General features: G+C 52.5%; 11 protein-coding genes and 2 non-coding genes across 13 annotated transcripts; 9 read left to right on the top strand and 4 right to left on the bottom strand.

Moving 5' to 3' along the window:
- Window positions 1-516: 516 nt before the first annotated feature.
- BDZ83DRAFT_576846 (P-loop containing nucleoside triphosphate hydrolase protein) lies at window positions 517-2,822 on the top strand (the record flags this gene model as incomplete). Its single annotated transcript, XM_060504959.1, has 3 exons — window positions 517-883; window positions 951-2,704; window positions 2,766-2,822. 3 exons carry the CDS (start codon window positions 517-519, stop codon window positions 2,820-2,822), a joined length of 2,178 nt encoding a protein of 725 aa, XP_060365314.1.
- A 376-nt stretch (window positions 2,823-3,198) lies between these two features.
- BDZ83DRAFT_308790 (uncharacterized protein) lies at window positions 3,199-4,189 on the top strand. Its single transcript, XM_060502299.1, has 2 exons — window positions 3,199-4,018; window positions 4,078-4,189. The coding sequence occupies exon 1, from the start codon at window positions 3,364-3,366 to the stop codon at window positions 3,964-3,966; it is 603 nt and encodes a 200-aa protein (XP_060365313.1). The 5' UTR covers window positions 3,199-3,363; the 3' UTR covers window positions 3,967-4,018; window positions 4,078-4,189.
- Window positions 4,190-7,073: 2,884 nt separating this feature from the next.
- Window positions 7,074-7,469, top strand: BDZ83DRAFT_620258 (uncharacterized protein). The gene has a single exon (XM_060508183.1). The coding sequence runs from the start codon at window positions 7,088-7,090 to the stop codon at window positions 7,340-7,342; it is 255 nt and encodes an 84-aa protein (XP_060365312.1). The 5' UTR covers window positions 7,074-7,087; the 3' UTR covers window positions 7,343-7,469.
- BDZ83DRAFT_620256 (phosphoenolpyruvate carboxykinase) lies at window positions 7,470-11,052 on the top strand. The gene is made up of 5 exons (XM_060508182.1): window positions 7,470-7,794; window positions 7,990-8,038; window positions 8,126-8,368; window positions 8,476-8,509; window positions 9,298-11,052. Exons 1-5 carry the CDS (start codon window positions 7,689-7,691, stop codon window positions 10,639-10,641), a joined length of 1,776 nt encoding a protein of 591 aa, XP_060365311.1. The 5' UTR covers window positions 7,470-7,688; the 3' UTR covers window positions 10,642-11,052.
- A 240-nt stretch (window positions 11,053-11,292) lies between these two features.
- On the bottom strand, window positions 11,293-12,260 carry BDZ83DRAFT_576832 (uncharacterized protein; the record flags this gene model as incomplete). Its single annotated transcript, XM_060504955.1, has 2 exons — window positions 11,293-12,118; window positions 12,208-12,260. The coding sequence occupies 2 exons, from the start codon at window positions 12,258-12,260 to the stop codon at window positions 11,293-11,295; spliced, it is 879 nt and encodes a 292-aa protein (XP_060365310.1).
- A 680-nt stretch (window positions 12,261-12,940) lies between these two features.
- On the top strand, window positions 12,941-15,322 carry BDZ83DRAFT_620245 (cytochrome P450). Its single transcript, XM_060508181.1, has 4 exons — window positions 12,941-13,390; window positions 13,463-13,707; window positions 13,759-13,985; window positions 14,055-15,322. Exons 1-4 carry the CDS (start codon window positions 13,284-13,286, stop codon window positions 15,000-15,002), a joined length of 1,527 nt encoding a protein of 508 aa, XP_060365309.1. The 5' UTR covers window positions 12,941-13,283; the 3' UTR covers window positions 15,003-15,322.
- On the bottom strand, window positions 15,251-15,322 carry BDZ83DRAFT_t137. The gene has a single exon. It is a non-coding gene; the product is annotated as a tRNA-Met (tRNA).
- A 364-nt stretch (window positions 15,323-15,686) lies between these two features.
- BDZ83DRAFT_719313 (JmjC domain-containing protein) lies at window positions 15,687-16,721 on the bottom strand (the record flags this gene model as incomplete). The annotated part of the gene is made up of 1 exon (XM_060512164.1): window positions 15,687-16,721. One exon carries the CDS (start codon window positions 16,719-16,721, stop codon window positions 15,687-15,689), a length of 1,035 nt encoding a protein of 344 aa, XP_060365308.1.
- A 747-nt stretch (window positions 16,722-17,468) lies between these two features.
- On the top strand, window positions 17,469-18,631 carry BDZ83DRAFT_719312 (casein kinase II regulatory subunit; the record flags this gene model as incomplete). Its single annotated transcript, XM_060512163.1, has 2 exons — window positions 17,469-17,627; window positions 17,759-18,631. The coding sequence occupies 2 exons, from the start codon at window positions 17,469-17,471 to the stop codon at window positions 18,629-18,631; spliced, it is 1,032 nt and encodes a 343-aa protein (XP_060365307.1).
- A 1,022-nt stretch (window positions 18,632-19,653) lies between these two features.
- Window positions 19,654-21,984, top strand: BDZ83DRAFT_698733 (glycosyl hydrolase; the record flags this gene model as incomplete). The annotated part of the gene is made up of 11 exons (XM_060511400.1): window positions 19,654-19,846; window positions 19,896-19,968; window positions 20,003-20,108; window positions 20,167-20,309; window positions 20,372-20,456; window positions 20,507-20,567; window positions 20,621-20,734; window positions 20,801-20,849; window positions 20,894-21,073; window positions 21,126-21,763; window positions 21,814-21,984. The coding sequence occupies 11 exons, from the start codon at window positions 19,654-19,656 to the stop codon at window positions 21,915-21,917; spliced, it is 1,746 nt and encodes a 581-aa protein (XP_060365306.1). The 3' UTR covers window positions 21,918-21,984.
- A 135-nt stretch (window positions 21,985-22,119) lies between these two features.
- Window positions 22,120-22,201, top strand: BDZ83DRAFT_t138. Its single transcript has one exon. It is a non-coding gene; the product is annotated as a tRNA-Leu (tRNA).
- Window positions 22,202-23,883: 1,682 nt separating this feature from the next.
- On the top strand, window positions 23,884-25,077 carry BDZ83DRAFT_308443 (uncharacterized protein). The gene is made up of 6 exons (XM_060502297.1): window positions 23,884-23,934; window positions 24,100-24,117; window positions 24,227-24,291; window positions 24,352-24,423; window positions 24,497-24,595; window positions 24,678-25,077. Exons 1-6 carry the CDS (start codon window positions 23,925-23,927, stop codon window positions 24,777-24,779), a joined length of 366 nt encoding a protein of 121 aa, XP_060365305.1. The 5' UTR covers window positions 23,884-23,924; the 3' UTR covers window positions 24,780-25,077.
- A 177-nt stretch (window positions 25,078-25,254) lies between these two features.
- On the bottom strand, window positions 25,255-26,136 carry BDZ83DRAFT_751859 (carbonic anhydrase; the record flags this gene model as incomplete). The annotated part of the gene is made up of 3 exons (XM_060514110.1): window positions 25,255-25,856; window positions 25,926-26,036; window positions 26,121-26,136. The coding sequence occupies 3 exons, from the start codon at window positions 26,134-26,136 to the stop codon at window positions 25,255-25,257; spliced, it is 729 nt and encodes a 242-aa protein (XP_060365304.1).
- Window positions 26,137-26,443: the final 307 nt, after the last annotated feature.

The following is a 26,443-nucleotide window of genomic DNA, read 5'->3' as shown; positions in this document are numbered from 1 at the left end:
CTTCAAAACGTTCGTCAGGTCTCTACGCTAGCAGACACAGAGCCGCTGCGTTATATCATTGAAAAAATTGACAAGGCCGGGAAAAGCTTCTAGAAATCTGACCTGAAATTCTACCAGAGGCAGAACAGGAATTATTTCTTGGAAATTCAGTCAGGCGGCAGTCATCAACCCACAAAGTGAGTCATTCCAGCCCAACTCCAAGTCACATTCTCTGCCCATAGATTACACTGTTGCTCATCTTTTGCCTCCCCATTGTGTCACTCCTGTTACTGGTCTGCTGGCGCCACAGAGGTTGCCGTTCACGTCTGAGGTGCAGGAAAAATAAACCCTCCAGCCCCTCTTTAAATCTTTCTCGGGGCGCATCTCGTTAACGACCCATCCCAATTCTAGCTCACCTCTGACCGCATTCTTCCCCCCTCCCCCGATTACGCTCCCTGATCGTGTACAAACGACACGACACCTCACCTCACCTCTCGACAATCCCATCCATCTGCCGCCCCGCTGCAGCCCATCACAATGTCGAACCTCAACTCGTGGGAAGACGACCCATCCGCCCAGGACGACAACCTGTCGCGCCAGGCTCAGCAGCAGCTCAACCTCAACCAGCAGAACCCTCAAGCTGGCGCCTTCCGTCCAGGCGGCTCTTCCTTCACCCCTGGAGCCTCCTCCTTCACCCCGGGAGCCCAGACCTTCCAGCCTGGCCAGCAATACGGCGGCTACCCCCAACAGTACCAGCAATACTACGGCCAAGGCTATGGTGGTCCCGGCGCCGGTGGTGCAGGTGGCTTCCCTCAGTACGGCGGCCAGCAAGGATACAACCAATATGGCCAGGGCAACTATGGCGGTTACCCCCAACAGGGCTACCAGCAGCAGCAAGCCTACGGTATGTTTGAGACATCGATAAGTTATCTTCTCTTCCATGAGAGTTGCCTAACATAATCACCTTCCAGGTCAAGGCTACCCCCAATACGGCCAGCAGCAGCAACAGCAGCCCCAGGCTGCGGCACCTACCATCGCTAAGCGTCCGACTGACGCCCCGTCCTCTGGCTCCAGCACTCCTGCTCCTGCAGCCGCAGCCGCACCTCAGCCCGCAGTGAAGAGTGAGGGAGGCGCCAAGGTTTTGAGCATCGGCGGTGACGCCCCCAAGCCCAAGGCTAAGGTCCTCTCCATCGGCGGCACCGTTCCCCCCAAGGAGGAAAAGAAGAAGGAGGAGGCCCCCAAGGAGACCTCATCTGCCGCTGCAGTTGAGGCCGGAGCCAAGGCAACCGCTTCCAAGGCGATCGAGAAGACGGGAGCTTCTACCACTAAGTCTGGCAAGACCTCCCCTGCTCCTTCCTCGGGTCGTTCCAGCCCCTCTGGACCTGAGAAGAAGGGAGTCACGAGAGATGTCGATGCCGTCCAGAAGGAGCAGACTGCCGATGTCGACGAGGCGACTCTTAAGGAAATTTACGGAAAGGAGCACGTCAACATCATCTTCATCGGTCACGTCGATGCTGGAAAGTCTACCTTGGGTGGTTCTATCCTCTACAACACCGGCATGGTCGATGAGCGGACAATGGAGAAGTACAAGAAGGAGGCCAGGGATATTGGTAACCCTTCTTGGTACCTTTCATGGGTCATGGATCTGAACAAGGAGGAGCGTTCACAGGGCAAGACCATTGAGGTCGGTAGAGGTTACTTCGAGACGGACGTACGACGATACAGCATTCTCGACGCCCCCGGTCACAAGACGTACGTTCCCAACATGATTGGTGGTGCCTCCCAGGCAGATGTTGGTATCTTGGTCATCTCAGCCCGTAAGGGAGAGTACGAGACCGGTTTCGAGCGTGGTGGCCAGACCCGTGAGCACGCTATGCTTGCCAAGACTCAGGGTGTCAACAAGTTGATTGTTGCCATCAACAAGATGGACGATGCCACTGTCGAATGGTCTCACGAGCGTTACACGGAGTGCACGACCAAGCTGTCCCAGTTCTTGAAGGGTACCGGCTACAACCTGAAGACGGACGTCTTCTTCATTCCTGTTGCTGCCCAGCAATCGATTAACATCAAGGAGAGAATTGCCAAGGGTATCGCCGACTGGTACGAGGGCCCTTCATTGCTCGAGTACCTCGACGGTATGAAAGCTCTTGAGCGCAAGGTCAACGCCCCCTTCATGATGGCCGTTGCCGGCAAGTACCGCGATCTCGGAACCATGATCGAGGGTAAGATCGAGGCCGGTGTCATCAAGAAGGGCATGTCGCTCGTCATGATGCCCAACAAGCAAAACATTGATGTGTCTGCCGTGTACGGCGAAACTGAGGAGGAAGTGCAGGTTGCGCAGTGCGGTGACCAGGTCCGCATCCGCCTCAGGGGCATTGAGGAGGAAGACATCATGCCTGGATTTGTCCTGTGCTCGCCCAAGCGCTTGGTGCACAACGTCCAAACTTTTGAGGCTCAGATCCGCATTCTGGAGCTCAAGAGCATCTTGTCAGCAGGCTTCAATTGTGTGCTGCACGTCCACGCCGCCATTGAGGAGGTGACTTTCGCGGCGCTGCTGCACAAGCTCCAAAAGGGCACCGGACGCAAGAGCAAGCTGCCTCCTTCGCACGCGAAGAAGGGCGACAGCATCATTGCTCGTCTGCAAGTCATTGGCGGTGCCGGATCCGTGTGCATTGAGAAGTTCGAGGACTACCCGCAAATGGGTCGCTTCACCCTCAGAGATCAGGTTTGTTGCGCCTCAATTTCCCGATTATCTTTACCTGACGACTAACACATGGGGAAAATAGGGACAAACCATTGCCATTGGCAAGATCACGAAGCTGATTACGGATGAGACATCTTAAGTTGATACCAGCTGACACGAAACCCACGGCTGACTTCAGGCGGAGGAAGAGAGCCGAGCGCTCCTTGGATTTGGCAGGCGTAAGGAACATTCGCAGGAACATAATGAACCTGTTCTGGGCCATGACCAATGTGCATAGAAAGCAGCGCGGAAATGTGTAAAAGAGAATATAGCGACGTCATGGGGAAAAGGGGGCGGCCAATGCCGTTTACACGAACCGGGCCGCGAAAGGCTCGGCATGATAGACCCCCTACGTGGCATTCTCGGAACAAAGAGGATTTAGGAAGGGTAGGGACGGAAAGAACGGTTCTAAAACTCAAAATCAATCTCAAACCTTGTCAAACAAGCGCATGACGATGGCTTCACGTTTTGACCCTGTGTGTGTGTGTGTGTGTGTGTGTGTGATGTGTACGAAAGGGGGCGATTATGTGCGCTTGAACCAGGATCGACGAAATCCGAGGGGACTGCATGGAACTCTTTGCACTTCCGATAGATTCCGATGATAAGGGCATATTCGGGGGGCATTGGGGCGGTGATAAGATATGGCCCACCCCGCCCCCGCGGTCATCGGCAGCTCCGAGTTATTCTCGTGCTTGGAGGGGAGGATCGTTGGGCCCAGAAGCCCTCCCCGACTTTGGAAACTTGACAATCAACATGGGTGTTTGGGCAGAAAAAAGAACAAGTTGGCGTTGTGGAGCCGAGATATGACGGACGGCAATCTACTGTGGAGCAGTAGCGGGGCCGAAGGGGGTGATGCCGGCCTAACGGAGGCTTGCCAATTCCAACTGACTGCGATGGGCAGTGTTGTCACGGTGTGTAATGCGTTTTTCCCGAGCCGTCAAGTCACATTGGAGGCTGGATGGCTGGAGCGCCTCAGCATCGTGGGGTTGGTGTGGGAAAGCGCCTACTGCGAAGAGGTGGGAGGGCGGGAGCCTCTTCCAAGGTGGCCAGGCCAGTCCACGGGGAGGAAGTCTGGAGTCTGGAGATGCTGCAATCTCACTTCTTCTTTTTTTTGGTGTCGTTCCTCCGCCTCCTCCTCCTCATTACCCCAGAGAAATCTGGAAAACGTGCAAGTTCCGAGTGACCACTTACCCCATGCTTGGGAATTTAATACGGGCTGGAAAGGCTTGGCCTGGGCAAGGTGAGTCGGTGACCTCCTTTTTCTGTCCGTCACATGGCTCTGGGGAATGAAGCTAGGTACGTAATAGTAACAACCGTCAAAGCGAATGAGCAAAGTATTGACTGTCTTCATAAAGAAACACCCCTCCCTAGGTAGGCTTAGGTTAGGTACTATTCATTTTGCTCAGGCACGCCGCACACGAGGAATCTACACAAAATATGATGGAACGACCATGGGATCAATATTCAGCCCCAGGAGGAGACGTATTTACTTGCCCCCCTGCGTCGAGTTGTGTTATAGCCCTAGACGCTTGAGGAACCAGAAACAAACGGTGTGCCTATTATGTGACGGTCGCACACCAATCTCTGTTTCCCTATCTATCGTATCTATTTAGTTCAAAAATCCGGTCAATATGATACAATCAAAAACCTGGTGGAAAGAGAGCAAAAAGCTGGGAATTCCGAAGCAAAGAACCGGGAGAAGTCGGAATGAGAAGCTGAAGGTCAGCCTTTGTACTTCCAGGGCAACTTTCATTGGTCAAGACTCATGGGGCGCGGGGTATTCCACGCTAGCGTATGTACTCAGGTACCTGTATCCGTACGGATAGACAACGAAAGGTGGGACACTGGGTTTCTAGGTATGCTCGGCTATGTGGAGGGGCAATTTAGAGAGGGGGTTTCCGAAGCGGGGCCAGGCGGCTCTCGATGTGAGGTAGCAGCAAAATTGAACGTCATCTTTTGGTCAATATTTCGGGGCTCATCCCGCTCAATACCAAGAGGTATTAGGAGGATTTGTGCATATGGATACACGGCTGATTCAGAGCTATGTTTCTAATGTTTCTTCCTTGCACATAGCCACATTATACACATAAATCGTTCCCGTGAAAGCCCGATCGAGAGACTACGGAAGACCAGGGGAGGGGGGTACCAGTCTCCAGATGGGCCATGGTACTTTACCGGTAGGTGTTCCGTTGCTCGCATTGCATTGCCGCGATGCGTTGGCGGGGTTTGGCTTAACGAGAGACACGCGCGCGCACGCGCACACAGTGGTCCCGACTTCTTGATATCGGAACGTGAGCAGCGTTCGGGTTCCTAATTATTATCGTGAATGTCGTTTCAGCTTCCTTTGCATAGAAAAAGAGACAACTGACGGCAGCTCGGTGCCGATTAGACATCAGCTGGAAACTTGACAGAACGCAATTTCAAAACTGACGGTGAGTATCAGAAATGGCAGACGGTGGAAAAAGTGACGACGGAAGTGCCGTGGAGGGTTCAAAGACTTCGGGACTGCCTCAAAGCGGGGACGAAACATGTTACGGGGAGCGAGGGAGGAAGAAGGCGTTGGAAACCAGATGGATTCAATAGGTACGTATTGGCTTTCCATGTAAGCGCTTCAACGCTGTGTAAGGTAGCTCTTTCCCAGATTTGTGGAAAGATTCGGAGCCGCAACTTGCCAAGTTCCATTGAGATTTCCCAGAACCTCAACCCGCAGGGTAACATGCTGATAGGGGGCCGCGCAGCAGTAGGCAGCTAAAAAGATCAGACCAAAAAAAAGAGAACTGGTCTAATTGTTCCCAATCCCATGTTAAACCGACCTGTCTTGAAGTCTTGGCTGCGTGTGCTTTTCCCCCAGTTACTGGGCTCGCTGGGCTGAGCGGGAGACGGGGTGAAGGCGGGCTGGGCTGGACAGTGGAGGGCACCTACGAAGAGGGGAGCGGGGGTGCACAGCTTAGACAGTAGTGCGTAGATGCGGCAAGGCACCGCGGTAATCGAACGCAGGTGTGAGTCTATACTTCGTACGGATTGGAGATAGCTTGGTACAGCATGTGCAAGTGCAACTGCTCAGTCTCCAGGTCTGACACGGAGACGTCGGTGTACGTACCGAAATGGACGGACGGGCCAGGTACGGCACGGAACGGGTGACTTGATTCGTATGCATTTTCTTACTTCAGGAAACCGCGTTTCTGCTCTATTGGCACATTAATTCGAGGTCGCTTTCTACCCGAGCAGGTAGAATCGCTCAATTCGAGGCTGACTCGATGCCGAGTCAGAAGCCGAAGTTTTGGGGCTTCCTTGCGCAATTCACAGACATAGTTTCGGCGTGCACGCGGCTTTGTCCGGCTTGATGACCTAAGGTGCGGCAAGGGGAGGGTTTCCCCGGGCCCCCCAGCAAGATTTGAATAATTATCCGGGTGAGCGGCGGGTGGGATAATTGATCTTCATGATCCGGCCTTCTTTTTGGCGCCGACGTGTAACGGGATCCCCCTCCACGTTATGATTACTGTTTTGCGCCCAATCATATCGAGGTAGGATCCTATTTCCCGTTCGATGATGTAGCTAGCCTAAGCACGAATGGAGTTGTTCTTCGGGCTGCCATTTCCTGGGAAATCGACATTCGAGGGCAAGGTAGCGGAGCGACAAGCGTGTCTGTCCCGGAGGCCGCCCGAACTCTTTCGTCTGTTGACTATTGTACCTCCATGTACCTTTTGCCAAACCACATTACAGAAGAACCCGCAGCCAATGACGAAGCGTCACCTATATGGGGTTCCTGTAAAGATGGGCAGAAATGCAAGAGACGACCCCTTTGCATCTCTCTATGGTGAATTGGCATACCCAACTTACGTACTGGGAAGGTGGACGGCTTCAAAGATGAGGTAAGTTAGCCAGGATTCGGGAGGACCAGGCCGACGCAACGGAGACAGACGGAGGAAGCCCGCAGATTGTGGGGATGCGCCAACAGGGGCAGGTTGGAGGTGTGTACCTACCTACTTTTTACCTTGGTTAAGGCAGAAGAAGGTACTCCCAAGGCTCCAGATTCAAACTCAAGATCAAGGTGGGATTTGTGGATTGCAGGATTGTGCATCATGATAGACGCTGTCTAAGAGAACATGGTGAAATTTGGCTCCTTCACTTTGGCTTGCCGCAACCACTTCCACCCCCCCCATAACCCCGCGATAACATGGTCCGAAGGGAAACACGGCGGGCAAGTTCGGGCCCTCGTTATCTTGGGACGATGAGGCAATCCGACATGCCCTCGCACTCTTCAACCTGCTGCTGCTGCTGCTGCTGCTGCTGCTGCATGTCTCTTTTTCTTAATTTTGTCTTTTTCCTACCTTTGCACTGCCCACACACCCTGCTCACATACCCATGACACCCCTCTCCCCTCTTTCCTCCACACATTTTCTCCCGTACCTAGTCGTGCTAGTGTACTGTACTGTACTACACGCCTCCATTCCCAACCTAGGAGGCACCATGCAAAGATACAAAGTGACAAAGGGCTCGAGACAAGACGTCTCCCGAGAAGCCTTCCCCAACTCTCCCCGATTCTATCCCTATTCCTCCTCTATCCCGAACCCGCACAGGGATCTACGCCCCTCCGCCGAACCCGAGATAATATCGTGAAGCTCGCAGCAACGGCAATTCGTCCAGTTACATCGGTCTCTTCGCCCCCGCGACTCCACACGCCGCGCCCGTTCTTATAAGTCCAAGACCCCATTCTGGCCCTTCTATCCTCGGTCCAGCTTCAGATCCAAGCCACCCAAAGCAGCTTTGTCTACACTTGTACTCACCAGTCTCACACTCCCATCTTACTCCGTACACCCCGGCCAATTTATTCCAGAAGTGTGGATACGATTCCTTTTCGCGATCCCTGAAAGCGGACGAGAACCACAAGCCTCCAAGCCTTGACCCAAACCATCTTCACCCGATCTACAAGACCTACCGTCCAACGACTCAATTCTTTATAACCATGAAGGATCCCGTCCAGAGAACTGCTTCTCCCTACACTGATCCCAAAGTTAAAGGCCCAAAGTCTCAGATTCTCGCAGAAGGAACCCAGGCAGACTTACGCAAGAGTACGTCCACACTACATCCCATCTCCGTTATATCGTCACATACCCTCTTATACACCCATCCCCTCCCCCGAGATTGCCCACAACAACGCAATTCAGTCTTGGTCTCATCTTTATACCACCTCCCATCTCACCCAAAAATATCACCATCATTCAGATTTCTCAATCGACAAGCTGTAGCTAACATGGCACCCTCAGTGATTGCTAGCAACGTTAACAAGACTCCTCTCCACCCTGGTGGTGTTGCGTGAGTTTCCTGCTGTTTCTTGGTTCAGCAAGTCCAGTTTCTGGACGGAAAAACACAAGAAACAGTTGGCTAACCCATTACTTGCAGTCCTCACCAGGAGCACACTGAGCTTGAGGAGGAGCTCCACGAGACCGCGCACATTGACTACGACCGCGTCGCCATTATCCCCAACCCTTCTGTTCCCGCCCTCTACGAAGATGCCCTTGTCTACGAGACCGGTTCCGCCATCACATCAAGTGGTGCTTTGACTGCCTACTCTGGAAAGAAGACTGGCCGTTCGCCTCTGGACAAGCGAATTGTCGAGGAGGACAGCTCCAAGAACGACATCTGGTAAGCCTCTCTCCTCTCGAAAGCCAGAATAGTCGATGCGCACAGCTTCAGAAAGGCTGGCGCTGACCATTGAATGCGTAACTATTTGCTAACACGATGTTCACCAGGTGGGGCCCTGTTAACAAGCCCATGTCACCCGAGGTAAGAGAAACCGCACCCCAGATCGAGTCATGGTGCTGTGGGCACGCTTCCCCTTGGTCCTTTGTTTGTGTGGCTCGTCATCGGTTGGATATTTGCATTTTCCCCAAAGACACTCAGCCATGGCAACTGCGCTTGCACCCAAACAGAGCCGTCTGTCACGCGACCTTTCGGAGACAGCAAAAAAGTCACTTTGGAAAGTGTCTGGGCCCTTTTCTGCTCCAGGCTTGAGTCCTACCCTGAGTCAGCAGCGAAACGAACTTAAGCACTGCCGAAGACTTCTTTGCTGTCAATGAATGCGTCATGTTTCAGCTCGGCACTGCTACCGGTACGCCTGCGTGCAGCAAGCAAAAAGTGCGCTGCCGCTGGTCATCTCTGCACAAGCCCGAGGAATTGATGCAGGCGCATCGCATCGGTTCATGCCGGAGGGAACTCATCGAGATGGTCCTTCATCCAATGTTTTCCCCCGATGTTCCCCGCCAGGTTCCTCGGGTGCAGTTTTGCGACTGGGGAGTGTCGTCATCAAGGCTGCAACCCCTCCTCGTTCCCCTTTGGGCCTTGGGTGCAGCGCATGAGAAAAGAAAGGCAGTTGGTTGCCGGCCCCGCACTTTCCAATGCAAAGCCGCGCTAAACCCTTTTCTCATGACTCCACTTCTGTCACCCGTTCCCTCTTTTCACACCCACCCCGCGTACCGATGGCCTCCATGTTCCTGCTTCTCCCGGCACTGGACCCACAACCAGCGCCCGGGCCAGCCTCTCTTTGAGCATTCGCTGACATGTGAGATTTCTAGGTCTGGAAGATCAACCGCGAGCGTGCCATCGACTACCTCAACACCAGAAACCGCATTTACGTTGTCGACGGTTACGCCGGCTGGGATGAGAAGTACCGCATCCGCGTCCGTGTTATCTGCGCCCGCGCCTACCATGCTCTGTTCATGAGAAACATGCTCATTCGCCCTCCTCGTGAGGAGCTGGAGCACTTCCACCCCGACTACACCATCTACAATGCCGGCTCTTTCCCCGCCAACAGATACACCGAGGGTATGACCTCCGGCACCTCAGTCGCCATCAACTTCGCCGAGAAGGAGATGGTCATCCTCGGTACCGAGTATGCTGGTGAGATGAAGAAGGGTGTCTTCACCGTTCTCTTCTACGAGATGCCTATCAAGCACAACGTTCTCACCCTGCACTCCTCTGCCAACGAGGGTAAGAACGGCGATGTCACCCTCTTCTTCGGTCTGTCCGGTACCGGCAAGACCACTCTTTCTGCCGACCCTCAGCGCGCCCTGATCGGTGACGACGAGCACTGCTGGAGTGACCGCGGCGTCTTCAACATTGAGGGCGGCTGCTACGCCAAGACCATCGGCCTGTCCGCCGAGAAGGAGCCCGATATTTTCGGCGCTATCCGCTTCGGCTCCGTCCTCGAGAACGTTGTCTTCGACCCCGAGACCCGTGCCGTCGACTACGACGACAGCACCCTCACAGAAAACACCCGCTGCGCCTACCCCATCGAGTACATCAGCAACGCCAAGATTCCCTGCTTGTCAGAATCTCACCCCACCAACATCATCCTCCTCACTTGTGACGCCCGCGGTGTCCTGCCTCCCATCTCCAAGCTCGACCGCGCCCAGACCATGTTCCACTTCATCTCTGGTTACACCTCCAAGATGGCCGGAACCGAGGACGGTGTCACCGAGCCCCAGGCCACTTTCTCCTCCTGCTTCGCCCAGCCCTTCCTGGCCCTGCACCCCATGCGCTACGCCAAGATGCTTGCCGACAAGATCGAGCACCACAACGCCAACGCCTGGCTCCTCAACACCGGTTGGGTCGGTGCCGGTGCCGCTCAGGGAGGCAAGCGCTGCCCCCTCAAGTACACCCGCGCCATCCTCGACGCCATCCACTCTGGCGAGCTCGCCAAGGTCGAGTACGAGACCTACGACGTCTTTAACCTCCAGGTCCCCAAGACCTGCCCCGGTGTCCCCGACGAGCTTCTCAACCCCAAGGCCGCCTGGACTGCCGGCAACGACAGCTTCAACACCGAGGTCAAGAAGCTCGGCACCCTCTTCAACGAGAACTTCAAGAAGTACGCCAGCGAAGCGACCGAGGAGGTCGTCAAGGCCGGCCCCGTCGTTTAAAGCGCAAGCATGCTCTGAGTTGATTAGCGATCATATTTATGGATTTATGAAGGGCTCTTTTCTTTAATCATCTTTTGGGTACAACTTTGGGAAATCAGGATGTGTCGTCGACATGGTTCCGACACGAACATAATTGTCGCGTGGATTGGATACTGCGACAAGTTTTGGGGATTTGGTGTCAAAACGGAGTGATATCTGTTCTGGGCTTCATTTCATAGAATGAGAATGAGAATAAACATGAAGCAAAACTACCGTTCCAAATTTTGAATGTGAATGTTCCGATTCATTCATGTTCACTATCAACACCATATTGGAGTACATTAGCTCCTGTGCACTAACTTGATCAAAATCTGATACCTCTCTCAAAACTTGTCACTAGCCAACTTGTTCTCAACTCGCCCCGAAGGGAGGGGGGGGGGGGGTGGATTGTAACATATCAACTCCAGCAAGGACGTAAGTTGTAATCAGTCATCTCTCAACGTTAATGTTCGCGCGTTGTCAAGTAGTCATGCCATGCAAGTACATAAGACTTAGAAATTGATCAAATCCGACAGCAAATCGGTCTTGTCTTCGTTCATTTTTTTTTTTTTTTAGTTCTGTATGTTCTCTCAATCTAGATTCATCTTCCTCTTTTCCTCTTGGATCCCGAATCTACCAATCTCTGGAAGAAATCTTCTCCGCCACAATCCACCTCACAGAACCAACAGGTGGCATATATATCTCCTTGCCGCTCTTAAACTCCCACCCTTCGGTCCGGCCGCCACACGACTTCATCAGCGCCTCTACTTCGTCGGGCGTCCTCGTCCTCAGCGCGGAAATGTACCCGTCAAACACCAGCACAAATGGGATGATCGGGATGAGGTAGGTAAAGATGAGTACGGAAAAGCTGCGCAGCCTCCAGGCGTACAGGGGCGCGAAGATGAAGCAGCCGATACCGAGGATGGCGGGCATGATGAACGACAAGAGGTCGCGGCCCTGCAGCTCCATGATGGCAAAGCCATCCGACGTTTCGAGTGTATTCTTCAAAATCGCCTTCGCCAGCGGGTCGTCAAAGTGGTGGAACGCCAGGTTAAACAGCCTAAAAACCTTTTTGCCTTTGGAGGTGTACCCGTCAACCAGCTCGCGCGGCGCGTGCGCGGCGTCGACGCTCTTTGGTTCGTAGCCGATATGCTCGCTGCGCGCGGCGGCGCGGGCCCAGGACTCGGTGTTGGGGTGGAGGTCCGTCAGCACAAAGTCGACGTTGGGCTGCTTCTGGGCGGTGAGGTGGCGGTTGACGAAGCGCTCGATGGCCGGGGTGGGACCGCCGGAGCCGGCGCAGAAGTCGATGAAGGTGTAGGAGGGGAGGCGGGGGCCGAGGACGTGCTGGAGGATCTGGGCGGCGACGCGGGCTGGAGAGGAGGTTTGGAGGACGGGGACGCGGTAGACCCAGGCTGCGTGGAGGCCTTCTTGGACGTAGGCTCGGAGGAAGGAGGGGAACCTGGGTTGGGGGAGGATGTGTTAGCTGTCTGTAATGAAGGCAGAGGGGGCTGTAAGGGGTGAGAGTAGGAGTTGGGAGGCGCAACATACCAAGTCTGGTCGTCAATCTCAAAGAGGTGGAATCGCGGGACGAGAGGCGCCATCGTGATGACGTCGAGATGCAGGTAGCTGTCGTCGGAGGAATTCTTTGGGACTGGTGGTGGATTGAGCAGTTAATGTAGCTGATTATGCTGGTAGAAGAGTTTCGGCGACCAAATCACATGCAAAGCATCCGATGTGTAGCTCCTTGCAAATCGGTTGGAGGTTGAAGTTTGCGGCCACGAAGGCTTTATTACACGGTGCTTCTTGTTGAGACAGATGGAAGTTCGAAGCAGAATTGGGGTCCCCCTGTGCCCTGCCGTTAGCCGGCACGGGGTGGCGGGTGCGGGAGCTATCGCATTCGCTAGGTAGTGTTGAGCTCGAGACAGGGAAAGCTCCAGCCTGGGCATGGGTCTGGCCCCCCCAGCTCCGCTAGAAACGTGCGTTCTGGGTACCACATCAGTTCAACATGAGGGAAGCAAAGCCTGAGACCAGCCTGGTGTTCCAAAGAAAAAAGCGATCACAGGCTAAAGTGATTTGGCACATTCTCAAGGTCACTGTTCCAGCTACCTTTGGCGGTATCATGGCGTGTAAGGTGAAGTCGTCTTGGAAAAGAGCGTCAACATGATGGCGGGGAGCTACCTTATCCTTAAAGGCAGCAAGGGCCAAGGGCTTGAAGTTTCGACAGGGGTGAGGTGTTTAGTGTAATGTGGACTTGCTCGGGAGCGGTGCATTGGAACTCTGAGTTCCCCCGTCGGGGTGCGAGCTACCAATTGCTCCCCTCTCACTGGTCGACGCCTATTGAGACGTTGAGGCCATTGGACAATTGTGTTGGCCTTCGTCTTCGTCATCATATACTTCGTGGTATCATCCTTCCTCGTCTCTTCTCAACGCCTTCCTTCATTTATTCCTTTTCAGGTCGAACCTAGTCAAAATCAAGAGGCTGGAAGTTACGGTCTGGCTGATAATTCTGGAAGGTTCACTTGGAGTAAATTGGATCTTGAAGTGTGGATGGTGTCTCCGGCACGGATGGTAATGGAAAATCGTCCCACGTGTCCATTCTGAGAGGTCAAGGACATCGCCTCGTGATGGGGCTGATCAATGCTCCGACAGCCCTTGTAGTGGCTGCGATCTCTCTCCTGATATACGCCATCTTTGGTCAGCCAAAGTTGAGGAGGAATGGCGTCCCATTGCGGTCAGTTCACCAACTTTCAAGCTGATTGAACTATTGAATACACCATTTCGTCGAATATTGACTTTGGCCCAGACGACCTCCCAATACTCTGCCGCTCGCTGGAAATGGCATCATCTTCCTCAGAAACCGTCAGAAGCTATTCGATTGGTTCACCAAGTGTGAACAACTTTACGGCTATGAAACGCTGCAAATCTCTGTTCCCAGTCTGCCCCCAGGGGTTATCATCAGCGATCCCAAGAACCTAGAATACGTCTTCAAAAACGAGGGCATATTTGCCAAGGGAGAATTTTTCAAGGGGAGATCAAGGGACTTATTCGGTGAGTCATAGTGCCTCTCCGCCCTGATGATCCTTAGCTTACGGATCGCAGGTAATGGCATCATCAATGTTGATGGCGAGTTGTGGAAGGTCCAGAGAAAGGCCGGCCTCAACTTCCTCCATACCTCGAACCTGAGAGTTCTAACAGACGTGGCGTTGCCACAGTATCTATCTCAGAGTGTTGCCTACCTGGGGAGCCAGTCCGGTAATGACGTTGTGGACTTGCAGGCAGTCTTTCACGAAATCACTACCCAACTCATGGGCAAGATGGCTTACAACGTATGTTGGCATGATTTTTACAGTCCATCCTGCCCATTGTCTTGCTCCGGTATCTAACGCATAGCAAAGATGGAAATGCACGCAGAAGACACGTTCGGCCTCGCTTTTGACTACGCATCTGGTGCAACTGCAGAACGTTTCCAAAATCCAACGTGGTTTCTCACAGAGATGCTCACCGGAGCACGTCTGAAGAAATCCATCTCCGTCGTGAAATCCTTTGGACAGAGCATAGTCTCCAGTGCGATGACGGACAGAAAGGCATCTCCCAAAACCGCGTCAGTGGTCTCACAAGACCTGGGGAGCGACAGGCTCAACGACATATCCGGAAGTCTAGTTCAGTCATTGCTAGACTCCATTGGCGACGAGCAGCTGGTCGCCGATGCCGCGCTAAATTACCTCTCTGCGGGTAAAGATACCACGGCGCAGGCTCTTACGTGGACATTCTATCTGCTCATGCAACACCCAGAGGTTGTGGCCAAGGTCCGCGAGGAGGTCGACGGCATCAAAGAAAATAGTGAGGACACCCTGGAGAAAGCCATCGCGGAACGGGGTAACCCGAATACGATGCCGTACGTCTTCTCAGTGTTCTACGAAGCGCTGCGCATCTTCCCACCGATCCCTTTCGAAATCAAACAGGCTGTTCAGGCGACAACGCTACCGGACGGCACCTTTCTACCCCAGAACTCCGTCATTGTCTGGTGCACCTGGGCGATGAACCGCTCGCGCACCACATGGGGCTCCAATGCGGACCAGTTCCGGCCCGAACGATGGCTAGTCGACGGTAAAGTCATCAACAAGAGCACCTCCGAGTTCCCAGTCTTCAATGGCGGGCCAAGGACTTGTTTGGGGAAGAAGATGGCTGAGATCATTGCCGTGCAAGTGATTGCGACCGTGGCTGGTTTGTTTGATTGCGTGAGAGTCGATGACTCGACGAGGGTCAGCAAGAGTAGCCTTACCTTGCCGATGAAGGACGGTCTTCCCTGTTTTATACGTCGTAGACCTGATGTCCAATTCTAACGATCATATTCCCGTTCTTAGAAATTCTCTGCTTTTGCCCTTTTAAATACTGAGTATTGAAGGCAACTTCGTTAAGTATGGGACAGGAGACTTGACGTTGCTCTCAACCTGTCATCGATGATGAGGAGGATTTACTCTTGCATTTCTTCAGACCCGATTAACAAAATTCTTGCAGGATGTCGTTCCCTCATCCATCGGGGTCCAGAAGAACAGATAGCATAGTTCAACAACAAAAATTGCAAAAGAAATAGCACAACCTGGTTTCGATCCAGGGACCTCTGGGTTATGAGCCCAGCGCTCTACCCCTGAGCTATTGTGCTGTGATGTGGGGCTGATTTCTGGCAAGATCGGGGCGGGTCAATCTACATCAATGCCTGCCTACTTCACGCAGCACGAGAGGTCCTTCAGCACCTTTGTCAAATCGCGCATCAATAGCAAAATTTCTCAAACATTGAGTATAAGTAGACTCTGGCTTTCAAGTGTATGAGCAATTCGAAGTATCTTTCCTATTTTTAGATTTTCCACTCATTGATCAACGTCAAGTTGGAGAAGTGCGTCACTTCATGTACGGTATCACCCACGCAGACAAAGCCTTGGGATTGTCTTTTACGAATGTGATTGCAAAGGCACTCAAGAGCCTTTTGAGTGCTAGAGTTTCATACGCCCTTTCAAGTCTTCTGTCAACTATCTGAACCACCAATTCACGGAGGCATTCAACCTCCCATCGTGATGTCCACTCTTGACACTATGCCACCAACCCTTCGGAATGAAGAGAGCATTTCCAGGGCTTAATTGGGCCTCTGTAATATCCTCATGGCTCTCTAACCCCCAGATAGCAGTATTCATTGCTACCCTCTCGCGGCCCTCCATCATTTCCGTCGATCTGATGCGACTACTCCCCGACTGCTGAAGCTGGGTCTGTACCTGACGATACAGCCGATCGCCAGATGACGGCGGTAGCAGGCGGACTGTTTTGCTGCCGAGAAGTTGACAGAATAAATTAGGGTTCGGATCGCGATGTAGAGGGGTATACGTCGGTTCCAGCCCAAGCCACAAGCTCGAATTGTATACGTCGCCTTTGCCGGCTTCCAAGACAAGGCGTGGGACAGGTAGGTCTTCCTGGAGTTCTAGGGGTAGGTCCGGAAGTTGAGCCTGGGCTATGTAAAGCTGCTTGATCTTCTTCTCGTGCAGGCTGTTGAATTCCACAACCTTGAGAAGGAGTTGCAGGGGAGCAACGAATGACGAGAACTTTGGCTCCGAGGCATCTGGGTGAGATGCTGCGTGGACAATGCCTGCTAGCACTGCACCCATGGGATCCGGATCAGACGCAAGCCATGCAAGAAACTGTGTAGTTGTGTTCACTAACACTCCAGAATCTTCGGCGATCTGAGGACTTATGAACTCGTATGGGAACATGTGGTGGGCGAATTGGTTCATATAGGGAGTGAATTTGGTGGTTGGGTTTTGGTTAGCGTCTTGAGTTTGGACGAACCATTTTGAAGATGCTGAGAAGGAACTCTGCTGAGCAGGGTTGGAGGACTGGCCGAATAGGAGAGGTTTTCCTGGTGTGAATGACGATCTTCGAAATTTTTCGATGTTGACTACCTCAAATGGAGATTTTGTAGCTTCTACCGAGTTTACTGTCGAAAACCCACGTCGAATTTGGGGGGCCCTGGATGAAGTGAGCGCGTGACAGCAGCCACGGGCAAGAAGCCTCATGTCTGCTAGCATCTATTGAAGGACCATAGTCTTAGAAAAGAAAAAGAGAACAACCGTTATTCTGTATGGTAAAACGAGTCATCAGCAAGCTAAGAAGGGCAGTGATGGGCAAGCAATTCGACTTGATTTGACATGGCTACGTACCCAGGCACAGACTGGAATGACGTCTCGGTGAACAGCAATGAAGCAATGGAAGCGAGAAGGAGCATCCTCACCGAGAAGATCGGCGAAGGGAACAACTGGAGGCCCGCTCACCGAAGTACCGATCGAGTGCGCACAGACCAGAACAGTGATTGGACGTAATCTCAGCGGGCTGGGCTTCGTGAGGCACCGCAGTCCACAGCCCACCCACCACAACTACAGCTTTTGCTGAGAGGCTCCAAATACCGCTTCTCTCCCCTGCCGTCAGAAAAAAGGACGGGGAAAGATTTCTCTGTATCGCAACTCGACTTTGCTCAGTGCACGGCATCCGACCGCTCGCGAAACCATTACTCGATCTTGCAACTTCCCCATCACCAACGTCGTCCTTCGCGCTCGACATGCGCCGCACTTGACCCGTCACGCCCACCAACTACCCCGCCACCTTTGCGCCCCTGCTGGGAGACTATCGATATCCAAAGCAGCTGTTCGGAGACCATCGCTGTCCTCCATCCGACGACTGTATCGCGCGTGCTTGCCCGCGTCGCAACCCAACCCATTTTTAAACGACACCCCGTCAATACCATCACCTTGGATTACCTCGACGACATGTCCACCTCTTCGGGGGCCCCGGAGTCTTGGATATCTTCCTTTTGCTCTCTCCTCGGCCATGAATACTTCGCTGAGGTTTCTGAGGAGTTCATCGAGGATGACTTCAACCTCACTGGCCTGCAGAACCAGGTCGCGATGTACAAGGAGGCACTCGAGGTACGCACGCATTTTTTTTTTCCATGTTGAATATTCTTTCCTTCTTTTTTCTTTTGGCGATTGGGAGCTCAAGCGACCCTTTCAGCCCCCAGGCTGCGCGATAGACGTCAATGCTGATTTGACCTGCATAGATGATCCTTGATGTGGAGCCTGAAGAGGACGAGGATGAAGAGGAGGAGGAAGATGAAGACGAAGATGAGAACGATTCGGGAGATCAAGACCGACTCGGCCCTAGACACGACCGGAGACAACATAGCCGCATGGCTAGCGACCTAAGCGTTATCGAGTCTTCGTCCGAGATGCTTTACGGCCTTATCCATCAGCGATTCATCTGCTCGAGGGCGGGTATTCAACAGATGAGCGAGAAGTACGAGTTGGGCCATTTCGGCTGCTGCCCCCGCACCAACTGCGACCAAGCGAGAACACTCCCCGTCGGTCTCTCTGATATTCCCGGCGAAGACACCGTGAAGCTGTTTTGCCCCTCCTGCCTCGACGTCTACGTTCCTCCCAACAGCCGTTTCCAGACCGTCGACGGTGCCTTCTTTGGCCGTACCTTTGGCGCCCTCTTCCTCCTCACTTTCCCGGAATACGACCTCACTAAGCGTGGGGCCGAGGTTCTCAGCAGCGGCGGCGCCCGCATTAACGATGATTCACTCGAGATGATCAATGGCATGTACGCCAAGAACATTGCACCGGGCTTGGGTGCTGGACGTATATATGAGCCCCGTATCTACGGCTTCCGCGTCTCTGAAATTGCAAAGTCAGGCCCTCGGATGCAGTGGTTGAGGGACAGGCCGGATAGCATGACCGAGCTGGACGAGGCGCGTCTTTACGCGGATGAACATCCCGATTCAGACGAGGACGAGGAGAACATGAACGGCAACGGCCGGCCTACGCCCCGTCGCCGTGCTCCTGGTAATGCGCGCCTGCGTGCAACGCAGCGACAGGCGCAGAATGGCAGTCCGATGGTTGTGGAGACGAACGGCGCAGAGTCGGAGCTTTAAGACTTGGTTTGGAAAATGATTCGTACTTACGGGCCCGGTAGTCCTCCGGGGTTGGTTGGGCGGCAGGTGTGACGCCGCGCCAGGATGGAGGCAACAGGCCAGCGAGAGAAAGATGTCGGTGCAGATCGAGCGAGACGGTCAATACGGCTGCTCTGCATAAGGTAGATGGCGTTTAGGAGGCACATCCCGATCTCCGTTGATGAAAGAGGCACGGCGTTGCTAAGGGAGACGCATTACTGAAGTAAAGAACTCATGCCGTTACACGAACTCTGATTTCAACTCTTTTTGCAGGCAATGGTGCCTGTTGTATAGGCTTAATACGATGGCCATTGCATTTCTGGGCCTCGGGACACAGAATATAGACTGCATGCAATTCGACGGTCAAAAATAAGGATTCTTCATCTCGCTCTCGTTGCGATGCAAAGAGACGATGCCTCTAGACAACGGCTCGGCGGCAGATCCCCTTGTAGGTAACGATGGCCCACGTGGAAACCATTTCTTTCCCCATGGGGTCAGCATCCCGATGTCGACGCTGCGTCTTTCTTTGCCCTACATACTAGTAGCGTTCACTGGCCTGATATTCTGGATTCCACCCCGCCCCTCCTCCCACCTGGTCACTCTCCTCCCGGCTGCATTTTTTCGGGGTCGCCCTCATGCTTAATGCCCCAGACGATCCTCCTAGACCCACAAACCCATACGGAATAGAGTTGATGAGAGGACTATACAACCCCGGGTGAATGCTAGACAAATCTGCCATCGAGCCTCTCTTCATTTACCCTATGCTTGGTATTTACCCGGATGATGTCACCCTGTATCAACAATGCGGGGACTCGGGCTAGGCTTGTTCGTTACTAGATATCCCGAACATGTTTAATGCGATTGCCGTGGCTCTCAATTTCGCCTATAAGTCGCCCATCTAGTCTCGAACATAACTGCTAGGTGACATATCTTAGAGAGAAGGGCATGCCATATGCATAATAGTGGACATGACGTTTCCACTTGGCACATTTGCCGTGTGGCTTATGAGTTTCACATCGGCACTGGGATCTAACTCGACCTTTTATAATCCAATAATCCCAGGATTCCATCCAGATCCTAGCTGTATTTTTGTCCCTGAGTGGAATGATACCTTTTTCTGCGCATCTTCTAGTTTCAATGCATTCCCCGGTATACCCCTTCATGCCAGTAAAGATTTGCAGAATTGGAAACTATTCGGTAAATTCCGATAACCTACGAGGATGACTATTTTGTTGACATAGTCTAGGGCATGTCTTGAACAGAAAAGAACAACTCCCTCGACTTATTGAGACAAATCGATCCACAAGGCAAGTCTCTCGGTGCACAAAGCCTACTGCGACTGACAGGGTTCAGTGGCATTTGGGCACCGACATTGCGTTACCACGATGGTACTTTTTGGCTTGTTACAACTCTCGTAGACGATGATAGAGACGCGGCAGATGCTTCGAGATGGGACAACGTATGATCTGCCCAACGTTCTACTCTTTGACGTATCTAATCTAACCCTCGGGTGCAAGATTATCTTCAAGGCACGAGATCCTTTCGATCCAGAATCTTGGACCGACGCGGTCCATTTCGAGTTTGAGGGATATGACACGGAGCCATTTTGGGACGATGATGGCAAGACATACATCAATGGCGCCCACGCATGGAAGATTGGGTATGTAGTTTTGAGAAGGGGACGACCCTTAAAAAAAGACAAAACCGCTGAAGCTACGATAGGCCGTGGATTCAACAGGCGGAGGCCGATCTCGATACTGGGGAAGTCGGCGAATGGAGGACCATCTGGAACGGCACAGGCGGCATGGTCTGCAGAACGTCCTTTGGAAAGCTTTGGCAGAGCTAACACGGTACTAGGCACCAGAGGGACCACACATCTACCGTAGAGATGGCTACTACTATCTACTGGCTGCTGAAGGTGAATTTAAACGAACAGCCTGTTGGTAGAGGAAGCTAACGGCAAGCCGAAAGGTGGCACTGGACTTGGCCATATGGTCACGATGGCACGTTCAAGGAGTGTTGGTGGCCCATACCAGTCAAACCCGTTGAATCCTGTTTTGACCAACGCCAATACAACCAATTATTGTTAGTAAGGCGCAAAGAGTGCCCTTTACCTAAATTGGCTTTGTAGGTGAAGCTAATGGAGAGCAGTTCAAACTGTCGGACATGCCGATCTATTTCAAGATGCCTCTGGGAATTGGTAAGAAGCTATACTGTTGTATTTCAGGGGCTAATGAGAACCAGGTGGTGTGTCGCTTTAGCCACGAGATCAGGACCAGAATGGCTCAACTTTCCAATGGGCCGCGAGACGGTTATGACTTCGGCAACATGGAACCAAGGGGAATGGCCATACCTTACGCCCATCGAAGGGAAGATGAGTGGCTGGAAGATGCCGCCAGAAAATCTGGATCTTGAAGGCCATGGGTACGGAGTGCATTATGTTCTCTCCCCATCAGACTTCTGCTAACCAAGCTAGCCCACTGATCACACTGGGAGAAGTTGAAGGTGACGCTTTTGACTTTGCCCCGAATTCGACACTTCCAATTCACCTCACGTATTGGCGGTATCCAATCGAAAGCTCATACACGGTCTCACCGACGGAGAAGCCCAGCAGCTTACGTCTGACGCCCTCTAAACTCAACCTTACCGCTATCAACGGAAACTACGCGGGGCCCGAAGGGCAGACATTCATTGGAAGAAGACAGCAAGACACACTCTTCACGTACAGCGTCGAACTTGACTTTCAGCCAGCGGAGGAGGAGGAAGAGGCCGGCGTTACGGTGTTCCTTACACAGAACCATCACCTTGATCTAGGCGTTGTCTTACTGCCCGCGAGCGGGAGTACGCAGCCCTTCCCTGGCCAAAACTTGACGACGGGGGGAAACCCGACTGATCTCAAGCTTCAATTCCGGTTCCGAGCTATGTCGTATGTTCCTGTTCCTGCTGACATTGTGGCACCTGTACCGGAGGACTGGCTTGGTACAACACTCAGATTGGAGATTAAGGCGGTAAACACGACACATTACTCTTTCTCTGCTGGGCCGGCTGGGTCAGTTTCCCAGACCAGAATTCTTGTCTGTGCATCCAACGATGCGATTAGTTGGGGTTTCACAGGTAAGCTGCTTTGTTTTGCTGGACCAAGACTTCTGCTGATGGTTCAACAGGTGTCTTCCTCGGGGTCTATTCAAATAGCAACGGCGGGACTGGAAATACGCCTGCTTATATCTCAAACTGGGAATACACCCCCCAGGGGCAGTTCAGAGATTAGAAACCGCCAAGTAGATCGGATATTTGAAAGCTACAAGTGGTCCATGATAAAGCTACATAAGAAGCCTTTGTACTGGTCGGTACCAACAAACATCTTTCCAAACCCTCGTCCTCTTCTGTGAGCAAATGGGCGTATTCACGCCCAGATCTGCAAATCGCGTCCGTACATCGTATGCTTCACTCTGAAATATTATATCAATAACGGCAAGATGGCCGAGCGGTCTAAGGCGCTAGCTTCAGGTGCTAGTCAAGTAATTGGCGTGGGTTCGAATCCCACTCTTGTCATTAACTTTTGCTGATGAAGGTACCATCGAGTTATGATACGTCCTGGGGACTGAGAACATCATACCCGCCTAAACGTTCACGATGGTGTCTGGTCCGGGTGGCTGCAGTATCCCGTGCCAACCTTGGAGGAATGGCTGCTCTATTTTGGTCTATTCACTGCTCCGGATTCGAGAGTACATGGTGGTTCAGCATGACATTGTGCATATTGTTCTATAGCAGCCGTGAGCATCGCGGCTGTAAGACCTATCCATGGCACAGTCGCGCAGGAATCAATGCTACGCCCACATGCGAGTGAAATTGCAAGGGCGGCCACAGGTGCTGGTTGACAAAGAATATGTACTTTGCAGAGTCTGCCTACATCGCCAAGAAGAAGTCGCGAAAGACGAGATGAGAGCATCTGCAATACCCTTCATTCCAGGTCACACACATGTAACTTAGTCTCTCGCGGACAATGAGCAGTTGATCTTACGTCGGAGTCGTACCCGCGTCTTTTAAGCATCATCGCCCGTTTAAATCTCTCGGGACACGATGTAGGAAACATATCACAACATAGCAGGGCAGTATGCACAGACTGACGAAGAGCAATTCTCATAATCCATCTATATTGTTTTTACGTAGATGAACAAAGTAAACCCTTCCTACCTAGCAGCTTCATTGACCAAGTGAAGGTATAGGGATCTGATATTATCCAGGTTAGCTATTGCTCTCATGCTAACAAGTGCTTAATAAAAGTTTTGCTTCAAAGCTACATTCAGACTGTTGAGCTTGATATATTGAATCAACATAGTATATTCTGTTGGCCGTTCTTAATGGAAGAGTTGATCATCAAAGTAGCAACCCGCAATGGGGTCAAGTTTGTGAAGAAGAAATGAGATCAAATGCTTACCGAGCAGGGAAAATTCTGGGAGCAGATGTTGTGAGGTGAGTGAAAGTCTGAGGTAGAGCAATCGTGTCGCCAGAGGGCAGGATGCTCAGGAGATACCGTGAACGAATTGAGTACTGGAATACAGTTGACCATTGAGATTCTCAAGAAAGGTCGATACTCAGTTTGGTTCGTCCTTGATATCGAAATGAAGAAAGAATGCCGCGACTGAGAGAGAGACAGAAAAGATTTTTGTAGTCGAGATCTCGGCGGTGCACGGCCCATGCGGAACAGGCTCGCTTACTTCAGATGATGGAAACACTTGAGGTGAGCCTTAGGCAAATTGAGGCTCCCCACCAAGAAACGTTTAGCTGCATCTGTCCCTCGTGATAGGAATCACCCCGCCATTTATGCCAGTATCTGCTATGTCGCACTTGCACAATCGCATGCTGACGCTTGAAGCGGTTGCCCAGCAGGTTCCTTTTGTCAGAACCCCGCCATCAATATTGGGAACCCAAACCCAAAGGCCAGGTACTGCCCTATGCCTAAAACCTGGAAGTTGCCCGACAGGTGACGTTAGGTACCTGACCACAGTGACCAAGTGCCCAAGCACACAAGGTACCTTAGCCTCCCGCCTTCCATTGCGTGTGTGCTGTGCGCCGCGCCCCTGCCATTCAATTGTGTTAGTCCCCCCCTCTTTGCCCACCACCCCTCCTTCGTTGCTCAGCCTGGCGGCCGGCGAAAGCTCTCCTCCGACAAAAGTCTCGATCGCTTCAAATCCACCGTAAACAAACCGGCCCCTTCCTCCGACCCGAAACCTCCTCGTCTTCAACACACCTATTCCATTCCAAATCAGACAAAATGGCGAACAGTAAGTTAGATGTGCACTTAACCGCCCCCGTCACTGCTGTAGCTGTTGTCTTTGCGCGGGCGCTCGCTCTGTGTGCTGCCCCGCATCTCCATGATATTTCCGTCTTTTTTTGCACTTCATCGGACCAAGAAAACAGATAGATAGCTAACCGATGCCTTGTCGCAGACTTCGAGGAAATCGCAAGTAAGTGTTTCCATACTCGAAAGCCGAGATAGCCTAGCCCGCATCGCGATGCCGTTTGCTTGCCCTTCTTCGACACAGAACACACTGACGGCCTCCACAACGCAAACAGAGCAGTTCATCGAGTTCTACTACAACCAGTTCGACTCGGACCGCAAGGGACTTGCCAGCCTCTACGTAAGAACTCTACTGCTACATAGTCATCCGGGCATTCGTTGACAACAATAACAACAACAGCGGGAGCAGTCTATGCTGACTTTCGAGTCTGCTTCTTCCCTTGGCGTCAACTCCATCGTTGAGAAGCTCACCGTGTGTACTCCCAAAGAGAATGCGCAAATTCAATGCGCCGCCTGCAGTCCACTCACTGACCCCTTCACAATAGTCCCTTCCCTTCGAGAAGGTCAAGCACCAGGTCACCACCCTCGACTCCCAGCCCACCACCGATGGCGGCATTATCATCCTCGTCACTGGCCAGCTTCTGGTACGTATATGACATGCTCTGCGGCTGTTCCACCGTTGCAACTCTTATCTAACCAACGAAAAAACAGGTTGATGAGGAGCAGCGCCCCATGAACTACACTCAGGCTTTCCAGCTTCTGCGTGATCCCGCCTCTGGCAGCTACTTCGTCTTCAACGACATTTTCAAGCTTGTCTACGGTGCATAAATTCTCCACGGACTTTAGGAAAATACGATTTGATGAGGCCCAATATCTGATTTCGAGGGACCGGGTATGGCCGAGGGCAGGATAAAAGAATCTCTGTCTCCTCCGATTTCTCATTCCCATTAATCTGCGCCGGGTTGAGGCGAGCACGTTGGCAAGGATACCATTTCACGTTTCCAGGAATCCCAAGACGGCTCTGTTCATACATGGCTCTTTAGAGAACTGGGAAAATACCCCTATTATTATCACATGAACTCAAAAACCTATGACGCCCCTTGACATCTTTGTATGACTTTGTGGCCTTGATTTTGCCTGTCATTCCGTTTCCTGCGCCTCGCATAACTTTCAGTACAAGAATGAAAACCCAAAGAAGAAAATCAAACATCGCCCCTCACAGGCTAACTTGAGACAAGTGGTCACCGTATCTAGACGGTACCGTTGGTGTTACATCATCATCACATTTTCGTTCTTTGCACCCTCAACGGACCTGCATGTGGGCGTCTCCGCTGTCACGAAACACGAGCTGAGCGTGTTGACCGCGGACAATCTCCTCTTCCCCACCTCCGTTCTTGATAATGCCGTTCCGTGTGGCACCCGGGCCCATGGTTCCGAACCCTAGGTCGCGGATACGGCCACTCGCAATGTCGAAGATGCAGCCGTGAACGGTCATGCCCCGTTCTTTGATAGCCTCTTGAACGGTGAAGTTGGCCATGAGCACATTGACACCAGTCTCGACGTTCATCTCTGCGATACGGACAGCCTTGTGGTCCTCATTCTTGATGGCATCCAGCTCCTTTGCGTTTTGAGCGCGGACTGTCTTTAAGGGAGTGAGCCAAGTATCGAGCACGCCTCCTACGCGAGAGTCGCCCAGCGCCGCCTTGGCACCGCCGCAGGCTGAGTGACCGCAGAGCACGACGTGCTTGACCTTGAGGTGGGCAACGGCGTACTCGATGACGGCGGAAGTGTTGATGTCTGTGGGGGCTACGATGTTGGCGATGTTGCGGTGGACAAAGACGTCGCCGGGTTGGAGACCCAAGATTGTTGTCTCGGGAACACGAGAATCAGAGCACCCTAGCCACACTTTTGTGTCGACGTACGTTAGCATCAGATCAAGAAAGAAATGGACGCTGGTATTGCAGATGAACTTACGGATTGAAGGTGACTGCCCTGAGGCAAGGTTCTTGAAGAACGCAGGGTTCTGGTGTGATTTGTATCCAGCCCAAGCTTGGTTGGAGCTCAAGGCGTAAAGGAACTTGTTTTCTTTATCCATGACGATGGAACATTAGCATGATGTCTTGAAGCAGGTCTCTTTCCCTAAGGGTGGTGAGGTTGTCGGGTACTTACGGTCATGGAAAGCCATTGTGATCGAATGTACACTGATGCAGCCGGACTCAATGCAAGAGCAACGCTGCGGGGTATCTAGGTGAATTCGACTTGCGACTTGGTAGTTGGGAGGCCGGAATAGCTGATTCTAGTGTGCGAGGACGAAAATATTGCGTCTTGCTCCTGTGTCCGGATGCTGTGTGCAGGCAAACCTGGCTGAGACCTGCCCAGCTGTAAAGAGAGTAATGATATATGAGACCCTTGACTGACGCTCGTTCCGCTGCGAGGTAGACAAGCCGGGCCGGTCCACTACTGGAAAGGTGAAGTTGGTTTCTGACTGTACA

The sequence above is a fragment of the Colletotrichum acutatum genome (assembly GCF_030867785.1).
Source record: "Colletotrichum acutatum strain CBS 112980 chromosome Unknown BDZ83scaffold_43, whole genome shotgun sequence".
Taxonomy (NCBI): Eukaryota; Fungi; Ascomycota; class Sordariomycetes; order Glomerellales; family Glomerellaceae; genus Colletotrichum; species Colletotrichum acutatum.
The sequence above is the reverse complement of the archived record's forward strand: the minus strand, read 5'-3'. Positions and strand labels throughout refer to the sequence as shown.

Bases quoted from the DNA above. Each gene is read 5' to 3' on its own strand.
- BDZ83DRAFT_620258 (XM_060508183.1), top strand. From the start codon at position 7,088: ATGACACCCCTCTCCCCTCTTTCCTCCACACATTTTCTCCCGTACCTA.
- BDZ83DRAFT_308443 (XM_060502297.1), top strand. The intron at 24,292-24,351 runs GTAAGAACTCTA...TAACAACAACAG, and splicing joins AGGGACTTGCCAGCCTCTAC to CGGGAGCAGTCTATGCTGAC. The intron at 24,424-24,496 runs GTGTGTACTCCC...CCTTCACAATAG, and splicing joins CCATCGTTGAGAAGCTCACC to TCCCTTCCCTTCGAGAAGGT.
- BDZ83DRAFT_620245 (XM_060508181.1), top strand. From the start codon at position 13,284: ATGGGGCTGATCAATGCTCCGACAGCCCTTGTAGTGGCTGCGATCTCT. The intron at 13,708-13,758 runs GTGAGTCATAGT...TACGGATCGCAG, and splicing joins GAGATCAAGGGACTTATTCG to GTAATGGCATCATCAATGTT. The intron at 13,986-14,054 runs GTATGTTGGCAT...CGCATAGCAAAG, and splicing joins TGGGCAAGATGGCTTACAAC to ATGGAAATGCACGCAGAAGA.
- BDZ83DRAFT_620256 (XM_060508182.1), top strand. From the start codon at position 7,689: ATGAAGGATCCCGTCCAGAGAACTGCTTCTCCCTACACTGATCCCAAA. The intron at 8,039-8,125 runs GTGAGTTTCCTG...CATTACTTGCAG, and splicing joins CTCCACCCTGGTGGTGTTGC to TCCTCACCAGGAGCACACTG. The intron at 8,369-8,475 runs GTAAGCCTCTCT...GATGTTCACCAG, and splicing joins AGCTCCAAGAACGACATCTG to GTGGGGCCCTGTTAACAAGC.
- BDZ83DRAFT_308790 (XM_060502299.1), top strand. From the start codon at position 3,364: ATGGCCCACCCCGCCCCCGCGGTCATCGGCAGCTCCGAGTTATTCTCG.